Below are 26,669 nucleotides of genomic sequence, written 5' to 3'. Positions count from 1 at the left end.
GTCCCAATGATGTCATCCCCGAAGCCGAACCCACCGCGTCATCCGGCCGAATTTGAGTGCGCACATTCGGAAACCTTCGGATTCGGCATGATTTTGAACATTTGGGTTTGACTTCGGCAACCCTGAAAATCCACCCAAGTTTTCGGGTAAATTCGCATTCGGAGGTCCCGGAGAGCACCCCTGCTGCTGATCTGTTTGGCTGTAGTAGTGACTAAATCACACCAGAAACAAGCATGCGGTTGATCTTGTCAGATCTGACAATAATGTCAGAAACAACTGATCTGCTGCATGCTTGTTCAGGGTCTATGGCTAAAGTATTAGAGGCAGAGGATCAGCAGGACAGCCAGGCAACTGGTATTGCTTAAAAGGAAGTAAACATGGCAGCCTTCATATCCTTCTCATTATAGTTGTCCTTTAAACAATGCCAGTTGCCTGGCAGCCCTGCTGATCATTTTGGCTGTAGTAGTTTCTGAATCACTTACCTGAAACGAGCATGTACATAATCAGATATTTGTCAGAAACATCTGATCTGCATAATTGGGTCTATGGCTTAAAGTAGGATCAGATAATCAGCAGGACAAGCCAGGCAACTGGTATAGTTTAATAGAAAATATATCAGCCTCCACATATAATGCCAGCCTCCATATCCTTCTCCACTTCCATCAGGCCAGCTTCAAACTATGGATTGGCGGCAGCGTTGCGGTGCGGCTGGCCTTTAGGAATTACCACGTTAATATGCGGTAATCCCCTTCTCGTTCAGATCCAAACTGGAAGTGACGCTTTCCAAAATACGGAAGTTTGTGGAAGAGTCTTGTAAAATTACGCTTCGGCACATGCTTGCGCAACGTCGCAACGCCAACATTTTGGCAAACTCTGCAACGCTATAGACTTGAAACAATTTTTCCTCGTTTTTAGGTCATATTAAAACATAACTTTTAATAAATTACATCTGATAAAATAGAACAATGTACAGATAGACTGTCTGTCAATTACTTGTATATCTCCTTTGTACTCATAAACTCGGGGTCTACAGTGAGCTATAAATGGAGAGTATCTCCACCCCTGAGTTCAATAATACATTAAGGTAATTACATATACCCCCCACCAAAACAATAACCCGACATGTTTCACTTCCTTGCGGAAGCTTTTTCAAGGGAACAAAGTGAAATGCAATAGTGCATAGTACAGAGTGTTAAAGTGCAATTACATTAAAATAAAAAACAGAGAGTCATAGAGCATGTCTGCTCATGACAGCAGTCAAACTGCTATAGACTTACACGACTTCCAGTCTGCCGCACATCGCCACATGTCGTCACAGAGGTCGCGCAGTAATGTCAGTATGCGCTTGTGGTAGATTGGCGACTTCTGGCACACTGCATGCTGTATGAAAGCACCCATAGGCTTTCATCAGGACTGGGCTGAGGCAGAGGCGAGAGAGGCTCCAGCCTCAGGGCGCAGTGTAGGAGGGAGTGCACAACTCACTTCCCCTATTGTGTTTAAAGCACAGAGAAATAAGGAAAGGAGATACATGGCAGTGACGGCAAGCCAGAGATTAAGGTGTTGGGGGCTCTGGGGCGCCTCTTAGTCTAATAGCAATCAGTGTGTGATGGCCGGGATGGGAGGGTTGGAGGAGCGCATTTTGGTGTCTCAGCCTCGGGTGCAGGAGGACCTTGTCCCGGCTGTGGCTTTTATTAGCATAGCGGTGAGGAGGTGCAGTAAAATGACCCACTGCCCAACACCAGTGTTAAAGGGCCCCAAGACTGATTTCAAGCTGGCAACCGGCATTATAGCTGGGCTAAAAATAGCCTTTGGGAATTACCACGGCAATGCATGGTAATCTTCCTTCTGGCTGCAAACTAAGCAGGAATTGTATTGAAAAAATATGCTTCCGCGCATGCGCGCCGCAATGCGAACGCTGAAAAATTTTAAAAAGTTGCGTCGCCATAGAGTTACATGATTTCTGGTCGCTGCACATGGCCACACATGTTGCTCAACAATGCGCTCTTCTTGTACGGCAAATCGAGCACTTCCGTCGGGTCGCGCTGCACCAGATATGAAATGCCCCATAGACTTTCATTGGTGTAGCATTACCCTGCAGCAAAACAGGGTAACGCACCGCGCCAGTGTGATAGGGGCTTCAAAATTTGGGTTCGCTGCCGAGGATTCCAGTTGAACAGTCAATATATTGTTATTAATTCCGTGCGCTCTCCCGAATATGTATCAACAAGCTCAGCGATATACACAGGCACATCAGAATATTCCTAACCGCTGTCACTCTGATATCTGGTGGCCCGCGATGTCCCACTCACTCAATGGCTCCGCGTAGCGGCTCGACGGCCTGGCTGTCCCCTTTCTCCTGGCGTGATGATTTTAGATCTACTGGCTTTGTGGGGATCAATTTTAGCCCTTCATAGCAATCATAATATCAATCATAATATTGAAATAAAAGCAAAATAGAGTGATTATTGAATAGCGCATGGCCGGCTTAGAATAGGACTTACAATTCCATACTTCAATTTCATCAGTTTAGTTTCACATCTCATTTGCTTTTAGATGTCTGGAAATCCTCAAGTGTAAACTTTGATAAGTTCCCTCCTCATCCCAGATAGGCTCCTCCCCCAGACAGCCTAGTGACAAAGTCCAGTCCAGTTACAGGTGTGTGTCATGTAATAGCTGCTTCAGTCGTAGCACTCTATGGTGGAGGAAGCCAGAAAGACACGCACAGCTACTGCACTGGTGAGATTTATTCATGTATCTACATTGGCTCTATGGATGTCTATGCATTGCAATATTTACTGGGTATAAGTTGGAGTAACTTTGAGCAATGTCTATCTAGTTATAGGGAAAAAGTTAGCTCAAGCCTCACTTACCAGAAAAAAAGATATAATGTTTGTGGACAATTCAAAAGACATAATCAAAAACACACAATTAAAAACACTAAAACACATGGCGAAGCTTCAAAAATTGTAGAGGGATTCCCCCCCCCCCCCCCCCCACTCACACACACTACATGCAGATGCAATCACATTGCTGCCATGCACACTGTCCATGCAATTAGAGCATGTCCTGAAAACCACTGCACAATGGATATTAAGATTCTCTAACGGCTATGTAATTGGCCAAAATACAAAAAGAGAGAGATGGATATCAACTGAAGCTGACAGCTGTTCAGCAAACATTAAATTAGTCCATCGCAGGCCTGCTGTAGAATGTCTATCTAGTGCAATGCTTGCTACACTACATCTGTATTTCCCTAAAGCAAACACTATAAAAGCTTGTACAGGGGCGCTGCTAAGCTTTACGTGGCCCCAGCAGTTCATCATGTGTGGCCCCTTCTCCTGTAATAATAGGTAGCTAAAGGTGCTCCTCCCCCAGTGTAGGTCATTCTTGTTCTCACACTTTTTAGCTCTTCTTGGATTTCTTGTGGTGGATCAGCCTTTTGTCTGTCCTCTAATTCCTGCAATATATCTAGCAGATGTGCAACTTCCTCTTAATTATGCTGCCACAGAGTGTACATTTGAATGCATCCCATGATTTTCTAATGCTGGGAATACACGATTAATTTTTCTGCTCGATTTCCCGTTTGATCCTCTTATCTTTTCTTATCTATTTCCATTCACTACTATGAGAAATCGATCAGAAAAATGATCGAAAATCAGATCGGACATGTCAGAAATTATCTACTAAACCATCTATCTGCCGAAAAAAACCTATGTTGTATTCCCAGCATAACAGACACACCACCGCTGTCATTATCTTTTTTTTTCTTGTGTCCTCATTACTTAGTATTGTTGCATCTAATGTATATATACCTATATTGCACAGTGTACTCTTGTTTATATTAAGATATTCTTGTTTATATTAAGATATTTATCATAATATTTATTGTATGTGTGCCCTGGGATACATGAAGGACTTGCTGAAGCTGCACCACACCTCTCACAACCTCAGATCAGCAGGTCCTATAAACTTGGTCACTCCCAGAGTGCACCTCAAAACCTTTGGAGACAGAGCTTTCTGTCATGCTGCCCCTACTCTATGGAACTTCATGCCATACCCAGTAAATACAGCCCCATCCCTGGAGTTATTTAAATCCAGACTGAAAAGCCACCTGTTTAGCCTGGCATTTCTGGACTTATAGAATTCTTCCTCTGTACCACGATGGTCTGAACCATGCTCATGCGCTTTGAGTCCTACTGGAGAAAAGCGCTTTACAAATGTTATTTGTTGTTGTTGATGGAAGCATCCCTAGGGGATATTGGGGAGATTTGGAGGTCAGAGGGTAACCTCCCTGAATTGTGGTAGCGGGTCCCTGACTATGCTGGTTGGACTGATTATGGCAGTGGCGGGACTAGTACCCTGGCTTGGAAGCAATTGCTGTACTCGCTGCGCTAGGAAAACAGCGGCTGGTGGCTGGTATGGTGGTGTGTTGTAATCTCATAATATTGGGGGGCATTGTCAATGACTCATATGGTATAAAGTGCTCTAACTAATGGTTTGTGTGATTATGATTATGGATAATTATGGTTTGTGTGATTTATGAAGTGTACCAATAAAGTTGTGGCCTTTAAATTCCAACAGTGATGGTGTGTCCCAGTCTTTCTGTTGGTATGAGAGGCTGCTGAATGGGGCCGGCCCAGGTCAAGTCAGTGCAGTCCCCTTTTTTTTTCTCACAGGCTACCTCTCTCCAGCCAATAAACATTGGAAAGGCAGCAGAGCTGCCCCGCCCCCCAACCTTGACAGAGAGGGGACACTGTGTGCAGAAATACCTCTCTGGGTAAGCTGGATCCACCTCTCTCCCCTTTCATCTCACTTCTTATCTGTGGCCAGTTGTGACATGCTGGCTCTGCTCCCACCAGTTCAGCCAGCAGCCTTTATTATATGTTAACTCTCTCACTGCTGGTCGTTCATTTAGTTTACTGACACTTTGATGTGGATTATAATTTATCTCACTGTCAGATTTGCCTGTAAAGGTACCCATATAGTTATAAATTTGCAGCAGATTCAACCATCAGATAGATTCCTGTCAGATGCCTGTCAGGTCGAATCTGACAGGCAAGTTAACCACTTGTGCAAGAAAAGAAAGGCAAACTTGCCCCTCAGCATGGGAAACAGAAGAGCTTCTACTATCCAGTTGTAAGATAGAAAGCAACTGCAAACAGATGTACTCTCAGTTCCAACGTGAGGATATAGATTGTTCAACAACTACCAAATAGGTCTAGATCCGTCCCTGGGTCCCATCCGTTGTGCTCCTGTGAAGCCTGCACAATCCAGCTGGGTTGTGGGGCACTGCACATGCACTGTTCCAGGCTGCGTGCCTCCTCCATTGTGCTCCCATAGCTGAGGATGTTCTGTACAAGCGCTGTTGCAGTCTTACCGAACTTAGCATATGCAGAACAGTCCCAGTCAGGGGAGTGCATGAAAAGTGGACATACGGACATTAGTGTGTTCAGGCCTTCAAAGACTGCAATTTACCATGTGGGGGCAGAAGGGGGTCCAATAGGTTTACCCAGTATAGGGACCAAAAATTTCTGATGGTGGGTCTGTGATGAAAGTGAAGGACCTACCGTACAGATGTGATTGTAGCTTCTGTAGGGACCACACAATCGCACAATGGCATATGTTGTGTGTGTGGAGGAAAAGGCCTGGCAATTAGCTAACCAAGAATTTCCCTCTGCAGCCTTTGGAACCTACAAGCAGAGTATTGGTAAAGGGCCTTTCTCTCATGTCTGTAAATCTGCAAGGTACACCCTCTGTACAGAGTGGGTCTTTATAGATCAGTACTAAGCATCCTACCTGCTCTGTACAGCATTCAGTGATATGGAAATACTGCATAACTTTCATAAATTAACAACATACTTTAGCCCCAATAATAATTATTTTTTAATTCAGCTACAGGGAGGATTATCTTTCAGAGATCATCACATGACCATGCCAACCAGAATGGATGAGGACCGGCGTCACATGACTGAGCGAATATTCAACCTCACCCTGGAAATCATCAATATGCTGATTGGAGAGGTGAGCGTGACTCTGGGAGGTCACATGACATCACTCTTGTCTCTGTTAATGAAGCACACACCTGATTGGAGGTTGGAGGAGGATTGTGGGAAGGTATTTAGTAACACTTCTTCCTGTCTCTGTATAACAGAAGTATGAAGTGGTGAAAAATACACCCATTAACCGACTAAAGCCCAGCAGCCCTCGGCATGTGCCGTCCCCCATCATAGTGTCTCCACATTATGCCCTGACTCCATACTCCCTGACACCAGAGAGGAACAAGATGGAGAAGATCCTGGAAGTCATCGAGAGGGTCGCCCAGCTACTGACAGGACAGGTGAGGAGTGGTGTGGATTATGTCACAATGTCCAGTAACAGTAAGTCTGGATGGTGACTGTACCTATATTGTGTGTGTCAGGTTCCTATAAGGTGTCAGGATGTCACCATCTATTTCTCCATGGAGGAGTGGCAGTATGTAGAAGCACACAAGGACCTCTACAAGGATATAATGATGGAGAATGAGGAGACCTTTAGACATAATAAGGAAGAAGAGACATTACTGGACCTCACCCTGGAGATCATCACCCTGCTGACTGGAGAGGTGAGGAATGTCACACACTGGGCATTAGTGTTGTCCGGATCATGAACGAGTCGGATCTTTGATCCGAATCTCTTTTGTGAGTCGAATCATCTGGATCATCAAAATGAACGATTCGGTTCACAAAGGGGGTGGAGCCAGGAGCGGCACGCCCCCCCCCCCTCTCGGCGGGCAGCGGGGGTCCTGGAAGCAGAGCAGAGATGGATCGCTCAGTTGGAGGGGAGCCAGCCAGCCTTGCAGGGACAGGTAGATGGGAGAGGGGACATGGGTGCCACTGCCAGATATGTGTAGAGCACACGTACTGGCTGTAATGAACTGGCTGAAACTTTTGGCTCAGAAGCACAGCTCGGTAACTTTGCAGACAGCGTGCTTGGCTAGAATGACAGGGCAGGCACTGTGATTGCAGTGCAATATGATCCTCCTGCACTCTAAACAGCTGCACTTCTCCCTAAATTTATGATGTGTGTTGGAGGTAAGAAAAGGGGAATGCTTTCTTTCACTGTGAGACATTTGCATTCAAAGTATACAGATGAACATATAGGTGAAATATATTTAAAGCATATGATTGCAACATGTGGGTAATGTGTGCAAAAAAACATTTCTGCTCTCTGCTCTCCCCTCTTCGTTCACCTCCTCCCTTCTCTGTCCACTCCCTGCCCTTCTCTGTCCACCACCCCCCCTCCTCTGTCTGTCCACCCCCTCCCCTTCTCTGTCCAATGCAGGAAAAGTCCTGTCCTGCTAGTCATTTCACCCCCGAATGCTTCCCTAGCTTCTCCTAGCTCGCAAGGGCAGGGTCATCCTCCTAATGTTTACTGTTTTTGTCACAATATTTGTGCTTCTTGGAACTCTGTTGTACATTTTGTTAGTGTATCTATGTTCCCCTTGTCGTCTTATTGTGCTTTGTAAAGCGCTGCGGAATATGTCGGCGCTATATAAATAAAAAATAATAATAATAAAATGACTCGAGATTCGGATCAAAGATCCGGATCTTTTCAATGATCTGATTCGAATCATCCGAATCATTGAAAAGATCCGGACTTCCCATCTCTACTGGGCAAGACTTCCCCTGAAATACCCTGAACTGCCACTAGAGGCCACCTAAAAGCCAAGTGAAGTGAGAAGAACAAGGAGGCTGCCATGTTTATTTCTTTTTAAACAATACCAGTTGCCTGGCAGCCCTGCTGGTCTGTTTGGCTGCAGGCGTGTCTGAAGAACACCAGAAAAAAAGCATGCAGCTAATCTGTCAGATCTGACATTAATGTCAGAAACACCTGATCTGCTGCATGCTTGTTCAGGGTGTATAGCTGAAAGTATTAGAGGCAGGGGATCACCAGGGCTGCCAGGCAACTGGTACTGCTTAAAAGGAAATAAATATGGCAGCCTCCATATACTTCTCTCTTCAGTTGTCCTTTAATGTGTTTATCAATCTAAACTCACACATACATAAGCATCAATGTAAAAAATTGATGCGCCTTGGTGCAACGACCTTCTCACAGTCATCACTGCAGTCAGAACTGTTGTTTGGACATGGAGTGATAATAGTTTTAACATTTCGGAAGGAGTTATGTTAGAGGAATTGTGAGAACATTGAGGGGTCGAGTACTTAAATGCAGAATGGTAGAGGCTTGCTATGACATGGAGAATAGTCTTCTAAGTTGATCTTCTAACTTCCAAACCCTTATGCTGGGAACACACAATGCAATTTCCTGTCCGATCGGCGGATGTCCAGTCTGTTTCTAATCAAGAAAGGTATCGATTTTGCAAAGTTATCATCGGAAAATCAAACCCTTTATCCAGGGGTCTAGTCCTGGAAAAAGAAGTGAGTGGACTCACCCTAAAAAATGGGCGTGGTTAAGCATAGCGTGGGCGTGGTCATGGGTGGGGCCAAATATACATGGCCTTAGCAGTGGTATAAAAGGTCTGCCAGGGGAAGTTTGAGCTCTGTCGTAGGGTATCCCCAAAAAGTAGATGTAATCTGACAGCATTTCACCAAAAATACACAATCTGGCAGAGGTTCCTCCAAAATACAGATAATATGGCAGTGGTTCCCCCAAAATAGACAATCTGGCAGCAGCAGTTCCCCAACATACACATAATCTGGAAGCAGTTCCCCCAAATACGTGAAACCTGGTAGTGGATCACCCAAAATACATGTAACACCCAAAATACATGTAATCTGGCAGTAGTGGTCCCCAACATACACAATCTGGCAGCGGTTCCCCAAAATACACGTAATCTGGCATCGGCGGTTCCCCAAAAATACAGATCTGACAGCAGTTCTCCCAAAATTAGGTACCCCCAGTATAGCTAGCCAGGTCTATATGTGTCCCTAGTATAAGTAGCCATGTGTATAGTTGTCCCCAGAATAGGTGGCCAGATGTAGAGATGTCACCAGAATAGGTAGCCAGGTGTATAGATGTCCTTAGAATAGGTGGTCAGGTGTAAAGATATTCCCAGAATAGGTGGCCAAGTGTATAGATGTCCCCAGAATAGGTAGCCAGGTCTATAGGTGTCCCCAGTATAGCCAGGTGTCCCCAGTATATCTAACCAGGTGCTCAGGTGTCCCCAGTATAGCCAGGTGTATAGGTGTCCACAGTATAGCCAGGTGTGTAGGTGTCCGCAGTGTATGTAGCCAGGTGTATGGGTGTCCCCAGTATATGTAGCCAGGTGTATATGTGCCCAGTATATGTAGCCAGGGGTATATGTGCCCACTATATGTAGCCAGGTGTATAGCGGCCCCCAGTATATGTAGCCAGGTGTTTAGTGGCCCCCAGTATATGTAGCTAGGGGTATATGTGCCCACTATATGTAGCCAGGCGTATAGTGGCCCCCAGTATATGTAGCCAGGCGTATAGTGGCCCCCAGTATATGTAGCCAGGTGTATAGTGGCCCCCAGTATATTTAGCCAGGTGTATAGTGGCCCCCAGTATATGTAGCCAGGTGTTTAGTGCCCCCCAGTATATGTAGCCAGGTGTTTAGTGGCCCCCAGTATATGTAGCCAGGTGTTTAGTGGCCCCCAGTATATGTAGCCAGGGGTATATGTGCCCACTATATGTAGCCAGGCGTATAGTGGCCCCCAGTATATGTAGCCAGGCGTATAGTGGCCCCCAGTATATGTAGCCAGGTGTATAGTGGCCCCCAGTATATTTAGCCAGGTGTATAGTGGCCCCCAGTATATGTAGCCAGGTGTTTAGTGCCCCCCAGTATATGTAGCCAGGTGTTTAGTGGCCCCCAGTATATGTAGCCAGGTGTTTAGTGGCCCCCAGTATATGTAGCCAGGTGTATAGTGGCCCCCAGTATATGTAGCCAGGTGTATAGTGGCCCCCAGTATATGTAGCCAGGTGTAAAGTGGCCCCCAGTATATGTAGCCAGGTGTATAGTGGCCCCCAGTATATGTAGCCAGGTATATAGTGCCCCCCAGTATATGTAGCCAGGTATATAGTGGCCCCCAGTATATGTAGCCAGATGTATAGTGGCCCCCAGTATATGTAGCCAGGTGTATAGTGGCCCCCAGTATATGTAGCCAGGTGTATAGTGGCCCCCAGTATATGTAGCCAGGTGTATAGTGTCCCCCAGTATATGTAGCCAGGTGTTTAGTGGCCCCCAGTATATAAAGCCAGGTATATAGTGGCCCCCAGTATATGTAGCCAGTTGTTCCCCCCCCCCCCCCGCTGGAGGGGAGCAGCGCAGCAGAGAGGAGCATTGCGCGCAGCGTGGGGAAGGGCGGACGTTTCCCCCCCCCATCCCTCACCTTGGGGCTCCTCTCCCTGGCTCTCCCCTCCATAAAGATGCGGCGGTGACTGGCAGCGGCATCGGTGGGCGGGACTTACCTCCTCCAGTGTTCCGGGTGGACGCTGTGCGTGCCGCTGCTCTGGTCTTCACTAGACCAGAGTAGCTGCACGCACAGCGTCCACCCGGAACACTGGAGGAGGTAAGTCCCGCCCACCGATGCCGCTGCCAGTCACCGCCGCCGCCGCATCTTTATGGGAGCCAGGGAGAGGAGCCCCAAGGTGAGGGATGGGGGGGGGGGGGAAACGTCCGCCCTTCCCCACGCTGCGTGCAATGCTCCTCTCTGCTGCGCAGCTCCCCTCCAGGGTACTAGGGGGGACGGCGTCCACTGTCCAAAAAAAGTAAGTAGACGTCGTCCCCCCGCATTCACGCAGGACTCGACCCCTGCCTTTATCGATCGGGAGAAGTTTGGAAATGTACACATGCAACAACTTCCTGTTCGATCACCCGTCGATCAGATTGGAAATTGCATTGTGTCTTCCCAGCATTACACAATTTAGGTCCTAGCTAACTCTAGCAAGGAAATGAACAGCGCTACTTAAAAACAGGCAAGTGCCTACCTGCAAAAGAGTGCAAGCCCCACTTGTGGGATATAATACACCCCGAGCATACACAAGGTGCGTTTGTAGTTCCTGGGGGGACTCAGCGCACCTCTGATTGGAGGCCATTCGGAGGCGGCCTGGTGTTGCGCTGATCCACCTTTTGCGCAATTTTCAATTTTACTTGATTAGCCGCACCCAGGCTATGCATATACATAGGTTAGGATTTAGTTAGTCTTAGGCCCCTCCCATGGAGGATAGACTTCTTCGCAGTGGGAGGGACGAGTACTTAATAGGTTGCATGCAAGCTGTTACAGGAAACCAACATCCTCCAGTGGTAGACCGGTCATGTGTATGCTCGGTGTGTATATCCCACAAGTGGGGCTTGCACTCTTTTGCAGGTAGGCACTTGCCTGTTTTTAAGTAGCGCTGTTCATTTCCTCGCTATGTACTAATTTAATTCGTTTTTGGCCAGCTGCTCCCACTTAACAGCCATGCTTTTGGTGTATATGCAGAGCTTCTGTTTGGGTTCAAGGTGCGTTTGTAGTTCCTGGGCGGGCTCAGCGCATCTCTGATGGAGGCCATTTGGAGGCGGCCTGGTGTTGCGCTGATCCACCTTTTGCGCCCTAGCTAACTCTAGCATAACTGCGCTACCCTTCTCACAATCTCAAATTAACATGATACAACAATGTGGTAATCCCCAGTCTCAACATGAAAACCTCCAGAGCCTTCTGTCATGCTGCTTCTACCCTTTGGAAGACCTTACTACACTCAGTCAGGAGAGCTCCATTCACAGAGGTTTTTAAATCCAGACTGAGGGCTCATTCACACTAGGGGCATTTTTGGCCTTTTTTTAAAGGGCAGGGGATTGTGTTTGCGTTTATAAGAATAAATACATTGTATTTATTCTTTTCCAGGTCAAAGAGTTCACTTCTTGAATTGTGTCAGGGAGTGAATTACAAAACCGCTCTGAAAAAGTGCTTAGAAAAGCGCTTTTTACTAAAAGCGCAGCAGGTGGTGGAGCACCGGGAGGGGAAAAAAAACAGCGCACAAAAACGCAAAACGTTTGTGTTTTCATTTTTACATGTGAATGATGCCTGAACGGTCGCCTGTTTAGTCTGGCATTTACAGACATGTAACTATTTCTTCACACTTCATAGCAGGTTATATAAGTGCGAGCTGTCCAGTGCCACAGAATGTTACTGTTGAGTCTATGCTTGGCTGCATGTGCCATTGATTTCAATGAACACCAAATACAGACCTGCCAAAACTTTCTAAAAACCCAGTGCTAGATGACCCCCACTTTTTTATGAATTTCATTTTGCCATAACAGAAATATAACTGTAAAAAAGAGCAAAAGTACATAAGTCTCAGTGGGCCCACGGGAAATACAGTGTGGGAAAAAAGTATTTGATCCCCTGCTGATATTGCTTGCTTGTCCTCTGACCAAGAAATGACCAGTCTATAATTTTAACATTAGGCTTATCTTAGCTGTGAGAGTCAAACTCTCAAAGCCCAGTGCCCTAAAGTCAGAGCTTGAAGTGCATTGTAATGAGTGAAATAAATATTTGATCCCCTATCAAAAGATGACATAGTACTTGCTGGCAATCACACAGGTCGGACGTTTCTTGTAAATGGACACCAGGTTCGTGCACAACCCAGGAAGGATTCTGCTCACTCTTTGCAGATCCTCTCCAAGTCATTAAGGTTTAGATGTTTAACCAAAAGCTAGTTAAGCCCTCCCATTAAATAGCAAAATCTAAAGAGTAGAGTGTAGAGTAGAGAGTAGAGAATAGAGTGCTTTGTGCAGAGTGCTTCCACTGTAAATAAATATGCAGATTGTGAACAATGTGGAGATCTATATAGAGCGCTACATGCAAACACTACATTCAAAGGAGTCAATGTGTAAAAGTCCCAAGTTTATCATCCAAATAACTTGCTTCACTAGATGGCACCTGCTTCTAACCTATGGTTAGCCCATGATGCGATTGCGGGCCCATCTTAGGCCATCTGATCTGCTGAGTCTAACCACAATGGGGGCTTCTGCTTGGCTAACCATAAGAGAAGTGGGTACCATCTAGTGAAGCAAGTCATTTAGATGATAAACTTGAGACTTTTACACATTGAAAGACTGCTATGAATGTAGTGTTTGCATGTAGCGCTCTATATAGATCTCCACATTGTTCACAGTCTGCAAGGTTTAAATGTTTGCCAGCTCAAACCATCAGCTTTCTCGACAGATTTTCTATGGGACTGAGGCAGGAAGAATGGCTAGGACACTACAGGACCTTCATGTGCTTCTTTTTGGGCCACTCCTTTGTTGCCTTGGCCATGTGTTTTGGGTCGTTGTCATGCTAGAATCCGCAACCCATTATTTTATTGGGAAGGATGTGCTCACCCAAGATTTTGTGGTACATGGCCCCGTCCATTGTCCCTTTGATGAAGTGAATATGTCCTGTCCACTTAGCAGAAAAAAAAACCTCAAAGCATAGTGTCACAGAGGTGCCTGGCTCTTCTACTGACCACATATGCTATTGCTCCGTTTTTATTGCCTGATGAAGCGGGATCAAACCTGCGAAACGCGTTGCATATTTGGAGTTCATAAATAAAATATATTGACTGTCTTTACTACAGTCGTTGTGTGTCTACTTGGAGGAGGTAAGTCCACCACTACCTCCTCTATTTACCAAGAATTTGGTTTTTAAGCTCATTTAGCTTCCTTTTATCCTTTTGGCGCCTCTGTTCTCCTGCATAATATTGAGTCCACCCTGGGTAGAGGGTTGAACCCCCTTTTTTCTCATCTACAGAGAGCAACTTCTTATTCCTGAGTGGGGTCAGGAAAATCTCCCCAACTGCCTTTACAGTGGTTGCCTAATGGTAACCCTGGTTTGTGAGTATTAATATTTACTCTATCTAGTAACCATTTACCAGTACATATTACACTATTGGGGCTCTTGGTGTTCCTAGTTTTTATCCAATCACAGTGAGTTGAGTTTTTGTAATAGCTCAATTATGGGATCATTTGACCACAGCACTTTCACCTAGTTTTCCTCTGGATCATTCAGATGTGCATTGGCAAGCTGCAGAGGGACCTGTACATGTGTTGTCTTAAGCAGGAGACCTTACAGGCTCTGTAAGATTTGAGTCCTTCATGGCATAGTGTGTTAACAATTGTTTTCTTGGTGACTATGGTCCCAGTAGCCCTTGACAAGTTCCCCAAGTTTAGTTCAGGGCTGCTTTATCACTGTTCTCATGATCATTGTAACTCCACGAGGTGAGATCTTGCATGGAGCCCCAGACCAAGGGAGATTGACATTTGTTTTGTTTGTTCAGTTTGCAAATTATTGCACCATCTGCTGTCACCTTCTCACCAAGCTGCTTTGTGATAGTCTTGCAGCCCAGTCAAGCCTTGTGCATGTCTACAATCTTGTCCCTGACATTCTTCAGGAGTTCTTTGGTCCTGGCCATGGTGGCTAGTTTGGAATCTGATTGATTGCTTCTGTGAACAGGTGTATTTTTATATAGGCCCTGTAACAAGCTGGGAAAAGGAACAATCCCTTACAGAGGGTACTCTTAATCTCAGTTCATTACCTGCATACAGTGAAGGCACCTAGGAGCCTTTTTCACAAGATTAAAGTTACACCATACCACGACCAGTAAAATATTTGTGTTTTGTGCATTGGAGATTCTGGACTCCACAATGAGGATTCTGGGAGGACACATGAAATCTGTCTTCTATTAATAGGAGGAGAATGTTGACTAAAGATATTTGTGTTTTGTCACCACACAGCACTATGCAGTGATAAGGAAGATCTCAGCTGAGCATAACACTGTGAGAAGAAGTCATTCACACTCTGCTAGACTGAGAAAAAGTCAGAGTCCCATCACTGCTTCCCCTCCCCCCTCCCTCATACACGAAACACACCAGCAGAGGATTCTAGAGGTCATCAACCAAATCACTGACCTACTGACAGGAGAGGTGAGCGGTGCTGGGAATTATGGGACATTATCCAGTAACAGTGTCTGGATGGTGACGGTATCATTGTGTGTGTCAGGTTCCTATAAGGTGTCAGGATATTACCATCTATTTCTCCATGGAGGAGTGGCAATATATAGAAGGACAGAGGGGCCTCTACAAGGACACCATAGAGAGTCAGAAGATCCTCACATTGTCAGGTAAAGTTATTATTATTATTAATACAATGTATAAAGTGTTAAAAAATTACATAGCATTGTACAATAGATATGGGACACATCACAACATTAGATAGGGGAGACATCGCAACATTAAAGAATGTCACACAGGGGCATTATAGCATGCAACAATGGTACATAACATAGTGATGTAACAATGTAGGGTTAAATATAGAAGACGAGTCACTGAGTCCATATGATGGCGGACAAGAGCACATGGGGAGGAGGTCACTGACAAATAGACTTACAATATTAAAGAAGAATGAATTATCATGGCAAAATCTCCATGTAAATAACTTACTGATATATTACCTTAATTTCACTAACAACAAATTCGGACAAAATTGATAGTGGGGATGATTGGTTGTTTTGGGAATAGAGGCCTGTATCATGGTAAGCCGATTTCCAGATTTCTGCCCTATGTCAGAGAAATATTCATCATCATTCTTTAAAGGGAAGGTTCACGCAGGAGCTGTAAAAAATAGAAATCCAAATCCACTTACCTGGGGCTTCCTCCAGCCCGTGGCAGGCAGGAGGTGCCCTCGGCGCCGCTCCGCAGGCTCCCGGTGGTCTCCGGTGGCGATCCCGACCTGGCCAGGCCGGCTGCCAGGTCGGGCTGCTTCTGCGCTCCAAGTTGCGTGTCACTTGTGCGCGCTGACGTCATCGGACGTCCTCCGGGCTGTACTGCGCAGGCGCAGAAGTACTGAGCCTGCGCAGTACAGCCCGGAGGACGTCCGATGACGTCAGCGCGCACAAGTGACACGCAACTTGGAGCGCAGAAGCAGCCCGACCTGGCAGCCGGCCTGGCCAGGTCGGGATCGCCACCGGAGACCACCGTGAGCCTGCGGAGCGGCGCCGAGGGCACCTCCTGCCTGCCACGGGCTGGAGGAAGCCCCAGGTAAGTGGATTTGGATTTCTATTTTTTACAGCTACTGCGTGAACCTTCCCTTTAAACATACAGTATGATTTATACTATAGGTCTCCAATCTCAGGTCATCAATATTCCAACCCCAACACCAAACGTGCCCACAAATGGGCAGGAGATGCTGTACACCATATAGAAGGCCCATCTCCATTCCTCAGTATAACATCATAGTGCCAACAAATGGGGAGGAGACACTGTACACCATATGAAAGGCCCATCTCCATTCCTCAGTACAACATCATAGCACCAACAAATGAGGAGGAGATACTGTACACCATATGAAAGGCCCATCTCCATTCCTCAGTATAACATCATAGTGCCAACAAATGAGGAGGAGACACTGTACACCATATGAAAGGCCCATCTCCATTCCTCAGTATAACATCATAGCACCAACACATGAGGAGGAGATACTGTACACCATATGAGAGGCCCATCTCCATTCCTCAGTATAACATCATAGTACCAACAAATGATGAGATACCGTACACCATATGAAAGGCCCATTTCCATTCCTCAGTATAACAGCATAGCACCAACAAATGGGGGGGGGGGGGGGGATACTGTACACCATATAAAAGGCCCATCTCCATTCCTCAGTATAACATCATAGCACCAACAAATGAGGGGATACTGTACACCATATGAAAGGTCCGTCTCCATTCCTCAGTATTACATCATAGTACCAACAAATGAGGAGGAGATACTGTACACCATATGAAAGGCCCCTCTCTATTCCTCAGTATAACATCATAGTACCAACAAATGAGGAGGAGATACTGTACACCATATGAAAGGCCCATCTCCATTCCTCAGTATAACATCATAGTACCAACACATGAGGAGGAGATACTGTACACCATATGAAAGGCCCATCTCCATTCCTCAGTATAACATCATAGTACCAACAAATGAGGGGGAGATACTGTACACCATATGGAAGGTCCATCTCCATTCCTCAGTATAACATCATAGTGCCAACAAATGAGGAGGAGATACTGTACACCATATGAAAGGCCCGTCTCCATTCCTCAGTATAACATCATAGTACCAACAAATGAGGGGGAGATACTTACACCATATGGAAGGTCCATCTCCATTCCTCAGTATAACATCATAGTGCCAACAAATGAGGAGGAGATACTGTACACCATATGAAAGGCCCATCTCCATTCCTCAGTATAACATCATAGTACCAACAAATGAGGAGGAGATACTGTACACCATATGAAAGGCCCGTCTCCATTCCTCAGTATAACATCATAGTGCCAACAAATGAGGAGGAGATACTGTACACCATATGAAAGGCCCATCTCCATTCCTCAGTATAACATCATAGTACCAACAAATGAGGAGGAGATACTGTACACCATATGAAAGGCCCGTCTCCATTCCTCAGTATAACATCATAGTGCCAACAAATGAGGAGGAGATACTGTACACCATATGAAAGGCCCATCTCCATTCCTCAGTATAACAGCATAGTACCAACAAATGAGGAGGAGATACTGTACACCATATGAAAGGCCCGTCTCCATTCCTCAGTACAACATCATAGCACCAACACATGAGGAGGAGATACTGTACACCATATAAAAGGCACGTCTCCATTCCTCAGTATAACATCATAGTGCCAACACATGTAGAGGAGATACTGTACACCATATGAAAGGCCCATCTCCATTCCTCAGTATAACATCATAGCACCATCAAATGAGGAGGGGATACTGTACACCATATAAAAGGCCCATCTCCATTCCTCAGTATAACATCATAGCACCAACAAATGAGGAGATACTGTACACCACATGAAAGGTCCATCTCCATTCCTCAGTATAACATCATAGTACCAACAAATGAGGAGGAGATACTGTACACCATATGAAAGGTCCATCTCCATTCCTCAGTATAACATCATAGTACCAACACATGAGGGGATACTGTACACCATATGAAAGGTCCGTCTCCATTCCTCAGTATTACATCATAGTACCAACAAATGAGGGGATACTGTACACCACATGAAAGGTCCATCTCCATTCCTCAGTATAACATCATAGCGCCAACAAATGAGGAGGAGATACTGTACACCATATGGAAGGTCCATCTCCATTCCTCAGTATAACATCATAGTACCAACAAATGAGGAGGAGATACTGTACAACATATGAAAGGTCCATCTCCATTCCTCAGTATAACATCATAGTACCAACACATGAGGGGATACTGTACACCATATGAAAGGTTCGTCTCCATTCCTCAGTATAACATCATAGTACCAACAAATGAGGAGGAGATACTGTACACCATATGAAAGGTCCCTCTCCACTCCTCAGTATAACATCATAGCACCAACAAATGAGGGGATACTGTACACCATATGAAAGGTCCGTCTCTATTCCCCAGTATTACATCATAGTACCAACAAATGAGGAGGAGATAATGTACACCTTATGAAAGGCCCCTCTCTATTCCTCAGTATAACATCATAGTACCAACAAATTAGGAGGAGATACTGTACACCATATGAAAGGTCCATCTCCATTCCTCAGTATAACATCATAGCACCAACAAATGAGGAGGAAGCACCAACAAATGAGGAGGAGATACTGTACACCATATGAAAGGTCCGTCTCCATTCCTCAGTATAACATCATAGCACCAACAAATGAGGAGGAAGCACCAACAAATGAGGAGGAGATACTGTACACCATATGAAAGGTCCATCTCCATTCCTCAGTATAACATCATAGCACCAACAAATGAGGGGATACTGTACACCATATGAAAGGTCCGTCTCCATTCCTCAGTATTACATCATAGTACCAACACATGAGGAGGAGATACTGTACACCATATGAAAGGCCCCTCTCTATTCCTCAGTATTACATCATAGTACCAACAAATGAGGAGGAGATACTGTACATCATATGAAAGGTCCATCTCCATTCCTCAGTATAACATCATAGTACCAACAAATAAGGAGGAGATACTGTACACCATATAAAAAAAGGCCCCTCTCTATTCCTTAGTATAACATCACAGTACCAACAAATGAGGAGGAGATACTGTACACCATATGAAAGGCCCCTCTCTATTCCTCAGTATAACATCATAGTACCAACAAATGAGGAGGAGATATTGTACACCATATGAAAGGCCCATCTCCATTCCTCAGTATAACATCACAGTACCAACAAATGAGGAGGAGATACTGTACACCATATGAAAGGTCCATCTCCATTCCTCAGTATAACATCATAGCACCAACAAATGGGGAGGAGATACTGTACACCATATGAAAGGCCCATCTCCATTCCTCAGTATAACATCATAGCACCAACACATGAGGAGGAGATACTGTACACCATATGAGAGGTCCATCTCCATTCCTCAGTATAACATCATAGTGCCAACAAATGAGGAGGAGATACTGTACACCATATGAAAGGCCCATCTCCAATCCTCAGTATAACATCATAGCACCAACAAATGAGGAGGAGATGCTGTACACCATATGAAAGGCCCATCTCCAATCCTCAGTATAACATCATAGCACCAACAAATGAGGAGGAGATGCTGTACACCATATGAAAGGCCCATCTCCATTCCTCAGCATAACATCATAGCACCAACAAATGAGGAGGAGATGCTGTACACCATATGAAAGGCCCATCTCCATTCCTCAGTATAACATCATAGCACCAACAAATGAGGAGGAGATACTGTACACCATATGAAAGGCCCATCTCCATCCTTCCGTATTACATCATAGTGCCAACAAATGAGGAGGAAATACTGTACACCATATGAAAGGACCATCCTAGTTCCTCAGTATAACATCATAGTGCCAACAAATGAGGAGGAGATACTGTACACCATATGAGAGGTCCATCTCCATTCCTCAGTATAACATCATAGTACCAACAAATGAGGAGGAGATACTGTACACCATATAAAAGGTCCATCTCCATTCCTCAGTATGATAACATGGTTGTGGTAGCTGAGTCAGAGGCAGGTCCATCCCCATTCTATGACATCTAAAGGTACGCATACACTTGCTTGATTTTCCTGACAGATTTGATCTTTATAGTTAATGATTTATTTCCAGCTATAATCAATCAGAACTATTGATCAAAAAGGCTGTAAATATATATTTTGCTGGAAAGGGGGCAGCTGGGTGTGTGGCAGTAGTGGGCGGCATTCGATTCCAGGATGACCAACAGACCTCTGGCCGGTCTCTGCCCGAAGTAAAATGTTCTCACCTCCTTAGTGTCTTTTCATCACCCCCAGGCACCTGCACCCCTTGACCCAATGGCATGTACATGCTGTCAGGTCATAGGGTACAGGTGACCTTGGCAGCGATGAAGAGAACACACAGTAGGAGAGCACTAGCGGCAAAACAGGTAGGCACCCTGGTAAAAACAGTATTGCAGCCTATGGCAGCAATGAAAATATCTGCACATAGGGGTCGGCTGTTGATGTCTTTAGGGTTAGGCACCAGTGGGGGGGAGTCCTTAGTGTTAGGGGGGGCGAGAGGTTAGGCACCACCAGAAGTTTTTTTAGGGTTAGGCAGCACCAGAAGGATCAGTTAGTGTTCGGCATGGATGGGAGGGCTCTGTGTGAGAAAAGGGTTAGGTTAGGACATAGTACAATATTGGTAAAGATTACCGATATTTTACAATCATAATTAATTAATAGAATATCAGTAATTTACAGATATTGTACTAGCTGCTAGCTTTTATCCATGTCCGTGCCTTCGTACTCGGGGGGCACACATAGATGGTGCAAATCTGGGGTGGCATTTGGAGGTGACTGCACAGCCTGTTGCGGGCACCCATAGATGGTGCAGACCTGGGTAACGCAGCAGGTGGAGGTGACTGCATAACCCGGGGGGTGGGGCAGGGCACGCATAAATGGTTCAAATCTGTGTGTGTGTGGCAGGTGGAGGTGACTACATAACCTGGGGGGGCACACATAGATGGTGAAAATCTGGGGGTGGCAGGTGGAGGTGACTGCATAACCTGGGAGGGGGGCACGCATAGATGGTGCAAATCTGGGGGGGGGGGGGGTTTGGCAGGTGGAGGGGACTGCATAACCTGGGGGGGGCACGCATAGATGGTGCAAATCTGGGGGTGTGTGGCAGGTGGAGGTGACTGCATAACCTGGGGGGGCATACATAGCTGGTGCAAATCTGAGGGGTTGGCAGGTGCAGGTGACTGCACAGCCTGTTGCGGGCACTCATAGATGGTGCAGACCTAACACAGCAGGTGGAGGTGACTGCATAACCCAGGGGGGCACACTTAGATGGTGAAAATCTGGGGGGGAGTGGCAGGTGGAGGCGAGGTGACTGCATAACCCGGGGGGGGAGGGGGCACGCATAGATGGTGCAAATCTGGGGGGATTGGCAGGTGGAGGTGACTGCATAACCTGGGGGGGCACACATAGATGGTGCAAATCTGGGGGTGTGTGGCAGGTGGAGGTGACTGCATAGCCTGGGGGGGCACACATAGATGGTGCAAATCTGGGGGGGCAGGTGGAGGTGACTGCATAGCCTGGGGGGGCACACATAGATGGTGCAAATCTGGGAGGGCAGGTGGAGGTGACTGCATAACCCGGGAGGGGGACACACATAGATGGTGAAAATCTGGGGGGGGGGGGGGGGGGGCAGGTGGAGGTGACTGCATAGCCTGCGGGGGCACACATAGATGGTGCAAATCTGGGGGGGCAGGTGGAGGTGACTGCATAACCCGGGAGGGGGACACACATAGATGGTGCAAATCTGGGGGGGGGGGGGGCAGGTGGAGGTGACTGCATAACCCAGGAGGGGGACACACATAGATGGTGCAAATCTGGGGGGGTAGTGGCAGGTGCAGGTGACTGCACAGCCTGGTGCGGGCACACCTGGATGGTGCAAATCTGGGGGTGTGTGGCAGGTGGAGGTGACTGCATAACCTGGGGGGGCACACATAGATGGTGCAAATCTGGGGGTGTGTGGCCGGTGGAGGTGACTGCATAACCTTGGGGGATCACATAGATGGTGCAAATCTGAGGGGGGGTTCAGGTGGAGGTGACTGCATAACCCGGGAGGGGGGCACACATAGATGGTGCAAATCTGGGGGGGTGTGGCAGGTGGAGGTGACTGCATAACCCAGGAGGGGGGCACACATAGATGGTGCAAATCTGGGGGGGGGGTGGCAGGTGGAGGTGACTGCATAACCCGGGAGGGGGGCACACATAGATGGTGCAAATCTGGGGGGGGGGGGGGGCAGGTGGAGGTGACTGCAAAACCCGGGGGGGGGGGGCACATATGGATGGTGCAAATCTGGGGTGGCATTTGGAGGTGACTGCACAGCCTGGTGCGGGCACCCATAGATGGTGCAGACCTGGGTAGCGCAGCAGGTGGAGGTGACTGCATAACCCGGGGGGGCACACATAGTGCAAATCTGGGGGGGGGGGTTGGCAGGTTGAGGTGACTGCACAGCATACATATGAAATTGCTGCCGGGAGACTTGGGCGCAGGATACAGCCGGTATGTGGCTTATCCTACTGCTGCACAACTCCCAGCGGCGTTAATTACTATTCCCTCTCCGGGTCCACGTGGAAAGTGGGGAATGATGTAATGCGGCTTTACAGTGTTTTAAAAGTTAGTTCAGCTCCATCTTCGGATGCCGCTGAAGTTACTCACTGTGCATCGCTTTAGCCGTAATTCCTATTGCGGTCTATGGTGGCGCCGGCTGCGCTCAAATCTCCTGCGCTGTTATTACAGCACTTGGGGCTCGATTCACAAAGCAGTGCTAACCCAGTTAGCATGCCTAAAAGACTTTAGGCGTGATAACCATTGCACCATGCTGGTGAAAAGCCAGTTTAGGCATGATAAGTTTAGGTGTGATAAGTTTAGGCATGATAAGTTTAGATAAGTGTAGATAGCGTGCAAAGTCCCGCACGCAAAGCAGCGCCATTAAACTCTATGCGAAGTGCACCAGACTTTGCTAGCGCAAAACTTTTGATCAGCTGTGCACTGCGGTGCTAACGCAGTTGGTTCTTAAACTTATCCTGCCTAAACTTATCACACCTAAACTTATCATGCCTAAACTTATCACACCTAAACTTATCACACCTAAACTTATCATGCCTAAACTGAGTTTAGGTGTGATAAAGGGCTTTTCACCAGCGTGCTAACTGTTAGCACCGCTTTGTGAATCAGGCCCTTGGACTGCATGGCCTGGGGCGGGGCACATATAGATGGTGCAGACCTAGGGGGCGGAGCAGAGGGAGGCAACTGCATTGCTTGGAAAAGTGAGTGTGTGTGTGTCTGTTTGGGGGGGGGGGATGGCACACATAGATGGTCCCTGGAATGTGCAGCAGGTGGAGGCAACTGCACAGCCTGGGGGGGGGGGGGGGGTTACACACATAGATGGTGCAGACCTGGGGGGTGCAGCAGGTGGAGGCAACTGCATGGCCAGGGTGGAGGTGGGGCCAGACATATATGGAGCAGACCTGGGGGGGCACAGCAGGTGAAGACGAATGCACAGATTTTCAATAGATTTCATATTGCTGAAATCTAATGGAAATCTGTGTATAGTGTGTGTGGCGGTAATGCCTGGTACACACAATACAATTTTCCATCACCATATGAAATCAAATCGATTATTTCCGACAGGTCCAATTTGCTTTTCGATAATTTCAAACACTTCTATACAAAATCAATCAGACCTATTGGAAATAATTGATTCGACCAGCAATCTTACAAAAAAATTGCATTGTGTGTACCAGCCATAACATATCCCTCTCTGATCAGATTTAATCAGAGAGGAATCTATCTGATGGTCAAATCTGACGGCCATCTATAGGTGTATGGCGACCTTAACAGTCATTAAAGGGAACCTTAACTGAGAGGGATATGGATGTTTCCTTTTAAACAATACCAGTTGCTTGTCAGTCCTGCTGATCTCTTTATCTGCAGTAGTATCTGTATTACACACCTGAAACAAGCATGCAGCTAATCCAGTCTGACTTCAGTCAGAGCACCTGATCTGCATGCTTGTTGAGGGGCTGTGGCTAAAAGTATTAGAGACACAGGATCAGCAGGAGAGTCAGGCAACTGGTATTACTTAAAAAGGAAAAATCCATATCCTTCTCCGTTTAGGTTCCCTTTAATGGTCTTGGTTTCCCCGTCTACCACGTCTGGTTTGGTTGTGTCATTTCTGTGATAGAACTCAGTGACACTGATGACCACTAGGCCTACATACATGATTTCTGATTGCAGACAATTAAACAGTAACATTTTCCCTCCAGCAGGGGGACACAACGTCGGGAACAGGTCAGAGGGACATCTTGGGCTTGATTCACAAAGCCATGATAACTTTTTTTTTTGCGCATGCTATAATTCGAGTAACGTTTTTGCTTGCAAATGTGAATTTGTGCGTGAAATCGTGGCCGTTGTTGCGCAAAAATGGCCGCTATTTCGCGCACAAATTCACGTTTGCGCGTGAAAAACGTTACACACGTAAAAACGCTAGAATCAAGCCCCTCGTGTCACAGCCAGACGATGCTGCAGAAGATAATGGTGTCATACAATGTTTTCCTATTTCTGTAGACACACAGCAGAGAGGTCACAGTGCAGATGGTAAAGTGTCTCCCTCGTTTTCAGAGAAAGCACAAGCTTTGCAGTCAGACATCCAGCAGCCATGCCACAGAGCCGATACAAGAACAGATTGCCCTAATCTGGAGAAATCTTCTTGTGATCCACCACGTCAAGCACAGCCGAGCGCGCACTCACAGGAGCTGACATTGTCAGAGTGTGGGAAATCCTTTAAACCTCAATCGAAACCTGACAGACACAAGAGCGTTCATATCACGGAAAAGCCGTATTCCTGCTCTGAGTGTGAGAAAGTGTTTAGAATAAAGGGCCAGCTTGTTAAACATCTGCGAAATCACACTGGGGAAAAACCCTTTGCATGTTCCGAGTGCAACAAATGTTTTACAAGTAGTACCGGCCTACAAAAACATGTTAAGCTTCATGGTGGAGAAAAGCCATTTTCCTGTCCAGAGTGTGGGAAACTTTTCTCTGATAAAAGCAACTTTGTTAGACACCAGAAAATTCACACAGACGAGCGTCCTTTTCCGTGTTCAGAGTGTGGGAAAAGATTCCGCCAGAAACAATATCTAGCTAGACATCAGATACATCACACCGGAGTGCATCCTTTTTCCTGTTCAGAGTGTGGGAAAGGTTTTTGTGAGAAAGGTCGACTTCTTGTACACCAGAGAAGTCACACAGGTGAGTGTCCTTTTCCCTGTTTAGAGTGTGGGGAAAGTTTTTGTAGTAAAAGTGCACTTGTTATACACCAGAGAAGTCACACAGGTGAATGCCCTTTTCCATGTTCAGAGTGTAGGAAAAGTTTCAGTGAGAGAAGACTTCTGCTTGTCCACCAAAGAGTTCACACAGGTGAACGCCCATATCACTGCACAGAATGTGAGGAATCTTTCCGTGAAAAAAAAGAACTTATCAGTCACCAGAGATGTCACACAGGTGAACAACCTTTTTCCTGTTCAGTGTGTGGGAAATGTTTCACTCGGTGGAATAGCCTAAATAGACACCAGAGAATTCACACAGGTGAGCTTCATTTTACCTGTTTAGAATGTGGGAAAAGTTTCAGTCGGAAAGACAGGCTTCTTGTACACCAGAGAAGTCATACAGGTGAATGTCTGTATTCCTGTTCAGAGTGTCAGAAAAGTTTCATTGATAAATTTCAGCTACTTAAACACCAGAGAATTCATATGGGTGAACAGTCTTTTTCCTGTTCAGAGTGTGGGAAATGTTTCAGTTGGAAAAGTAACCTTCTTGCACACCAGAAAATCCACAGTGGGGAGAGACCGCATTCCTGTTCAGAGTGTGGGAAATGTTTCATTAGCAAAGCAAGCCTTGTTATACACCACAGAAGCCACACTGGTGAGCGTCCTTTTTCCTGTTCAGAATGTGTGAAATGTTTCAGTAACAAAGCAAGCCTTGTTATACACCAGAGATCTCACACTGGTGAGAGGCCTTTTTCTTGTTCAGAGTGTGGGAAATGTTTCAGTAGCAAAAAACCCTTTGTTATACACCAGAGAAGTCACACCGGCGAGCACCCTTTTTCCTGTTCAGAATGTGGGAAATGTTTCAATAGCAAAGCAAGCCTTGTTATACACCAGAGAAGTCACACCGACGAGCACCCTTTTTCCTGTTCAGAATGTGGGAAATGTTTCAGTATCAAAGCAAGCCTTGTTATACACCAGAGAAGTCACACTGGTGAGCGTCCCTTTTCTTGTTCAGAATGTGGGAAAAGCTTCAGAGAGAAAACATGTCTTGCTAAACACCTGAAAATTCACACAGGTGAATTATCTCTCTCTAGGAAAAAGCTTTAATACACACATGACAATTCACACATGTAAGATACCTCTCTTGTTCAGACTGTGGGAAATACTTCAGTAGCAAAGGAAGACTTGTCATGCACCAGAGAAGTTACACAGGGCAGTATCCTTTTTGCTGTACAGAGTGTGACAAATTTTTCAGTTGGACAGCCAGCCCTGTTCACATTACACGAGTTGCCGTCCGTGTTTTGGCGACACATGCGGGAGGCAGAAA

General features: G+C 46.3%; 1 protein-coding gene across 1 annotated transcript; it reads left to right on the top strand.

Moving 5' to 3' along the window:
- The first annotated feature begins 2,697 nt into the window (after positions 1–2,697).
- On the top strand, positions 2,698–26,669 carry LOC137534942 (zinc finger protein 605-like). Its single transcript, XM_068256673.1, has 7 exons — positions 2,698–2,736; positions 5,893–6,021; positions 6,152–6,337; positions 6,419–6,601; positions 14,717–14,905; positions 14,982–15,102; positions 24,645–26,669. Exons 2-7 carry the CDS (start codon positions 5,926–5,928, stop codon positions 26,447–26,449), a joined length of 2,580 nt encoding a protein of 859 aa, XP_068112774.1. The 5' UTR covers positions 2,698–2,736; positions 5,893–5,925; the 3' UTR covers positions 26,450–26,669.

Source organism: Hyperolius riggenbachi, chromosome 10, assembly GCF_040937935.1.
Source record: "Hyperolius riggenbachi isolate aHypRig1 chromosome 10, aHypRig1.pri, whole genome shotgun sequence".
Classification (NCBI taxonomy): Eukaryota; Metazoa; Chordata; class Amphibia; order Anura; family Hyperoliidae; genus Hyperolius; species Hyperolius riggenbachi.
Note: the sequence above shows the minus strand (reverse complement) of the source record. Positions and strands in the feature narration are given on the sequence as shown.

Excerpts from the sequence above, each read along its gene's own strand:
- LOC137534942 (XM_068256673.1), top strand. The coding sequence starts at position 5,926 with ATGACCATGCCAACCAGAATGGATGAGGACCGGCGTCACATGACTGAG. Across the intron at positions 6,338-6,418 it reads CCCAGCTACTGACAGGACAG|GTTCCTATAAGGTGTCAGGA; the intron begins GTGAGGAGTGGT and ends TGTGTGTGTCAG. Across the intron at positions 15,103-24,644 it reads GAAGATCCTCACATTGTCAG|ACACACAGCAGAGAGGTCAC; the intron begins GTAAAGTTATTA and ends CTATTTCTGTAG.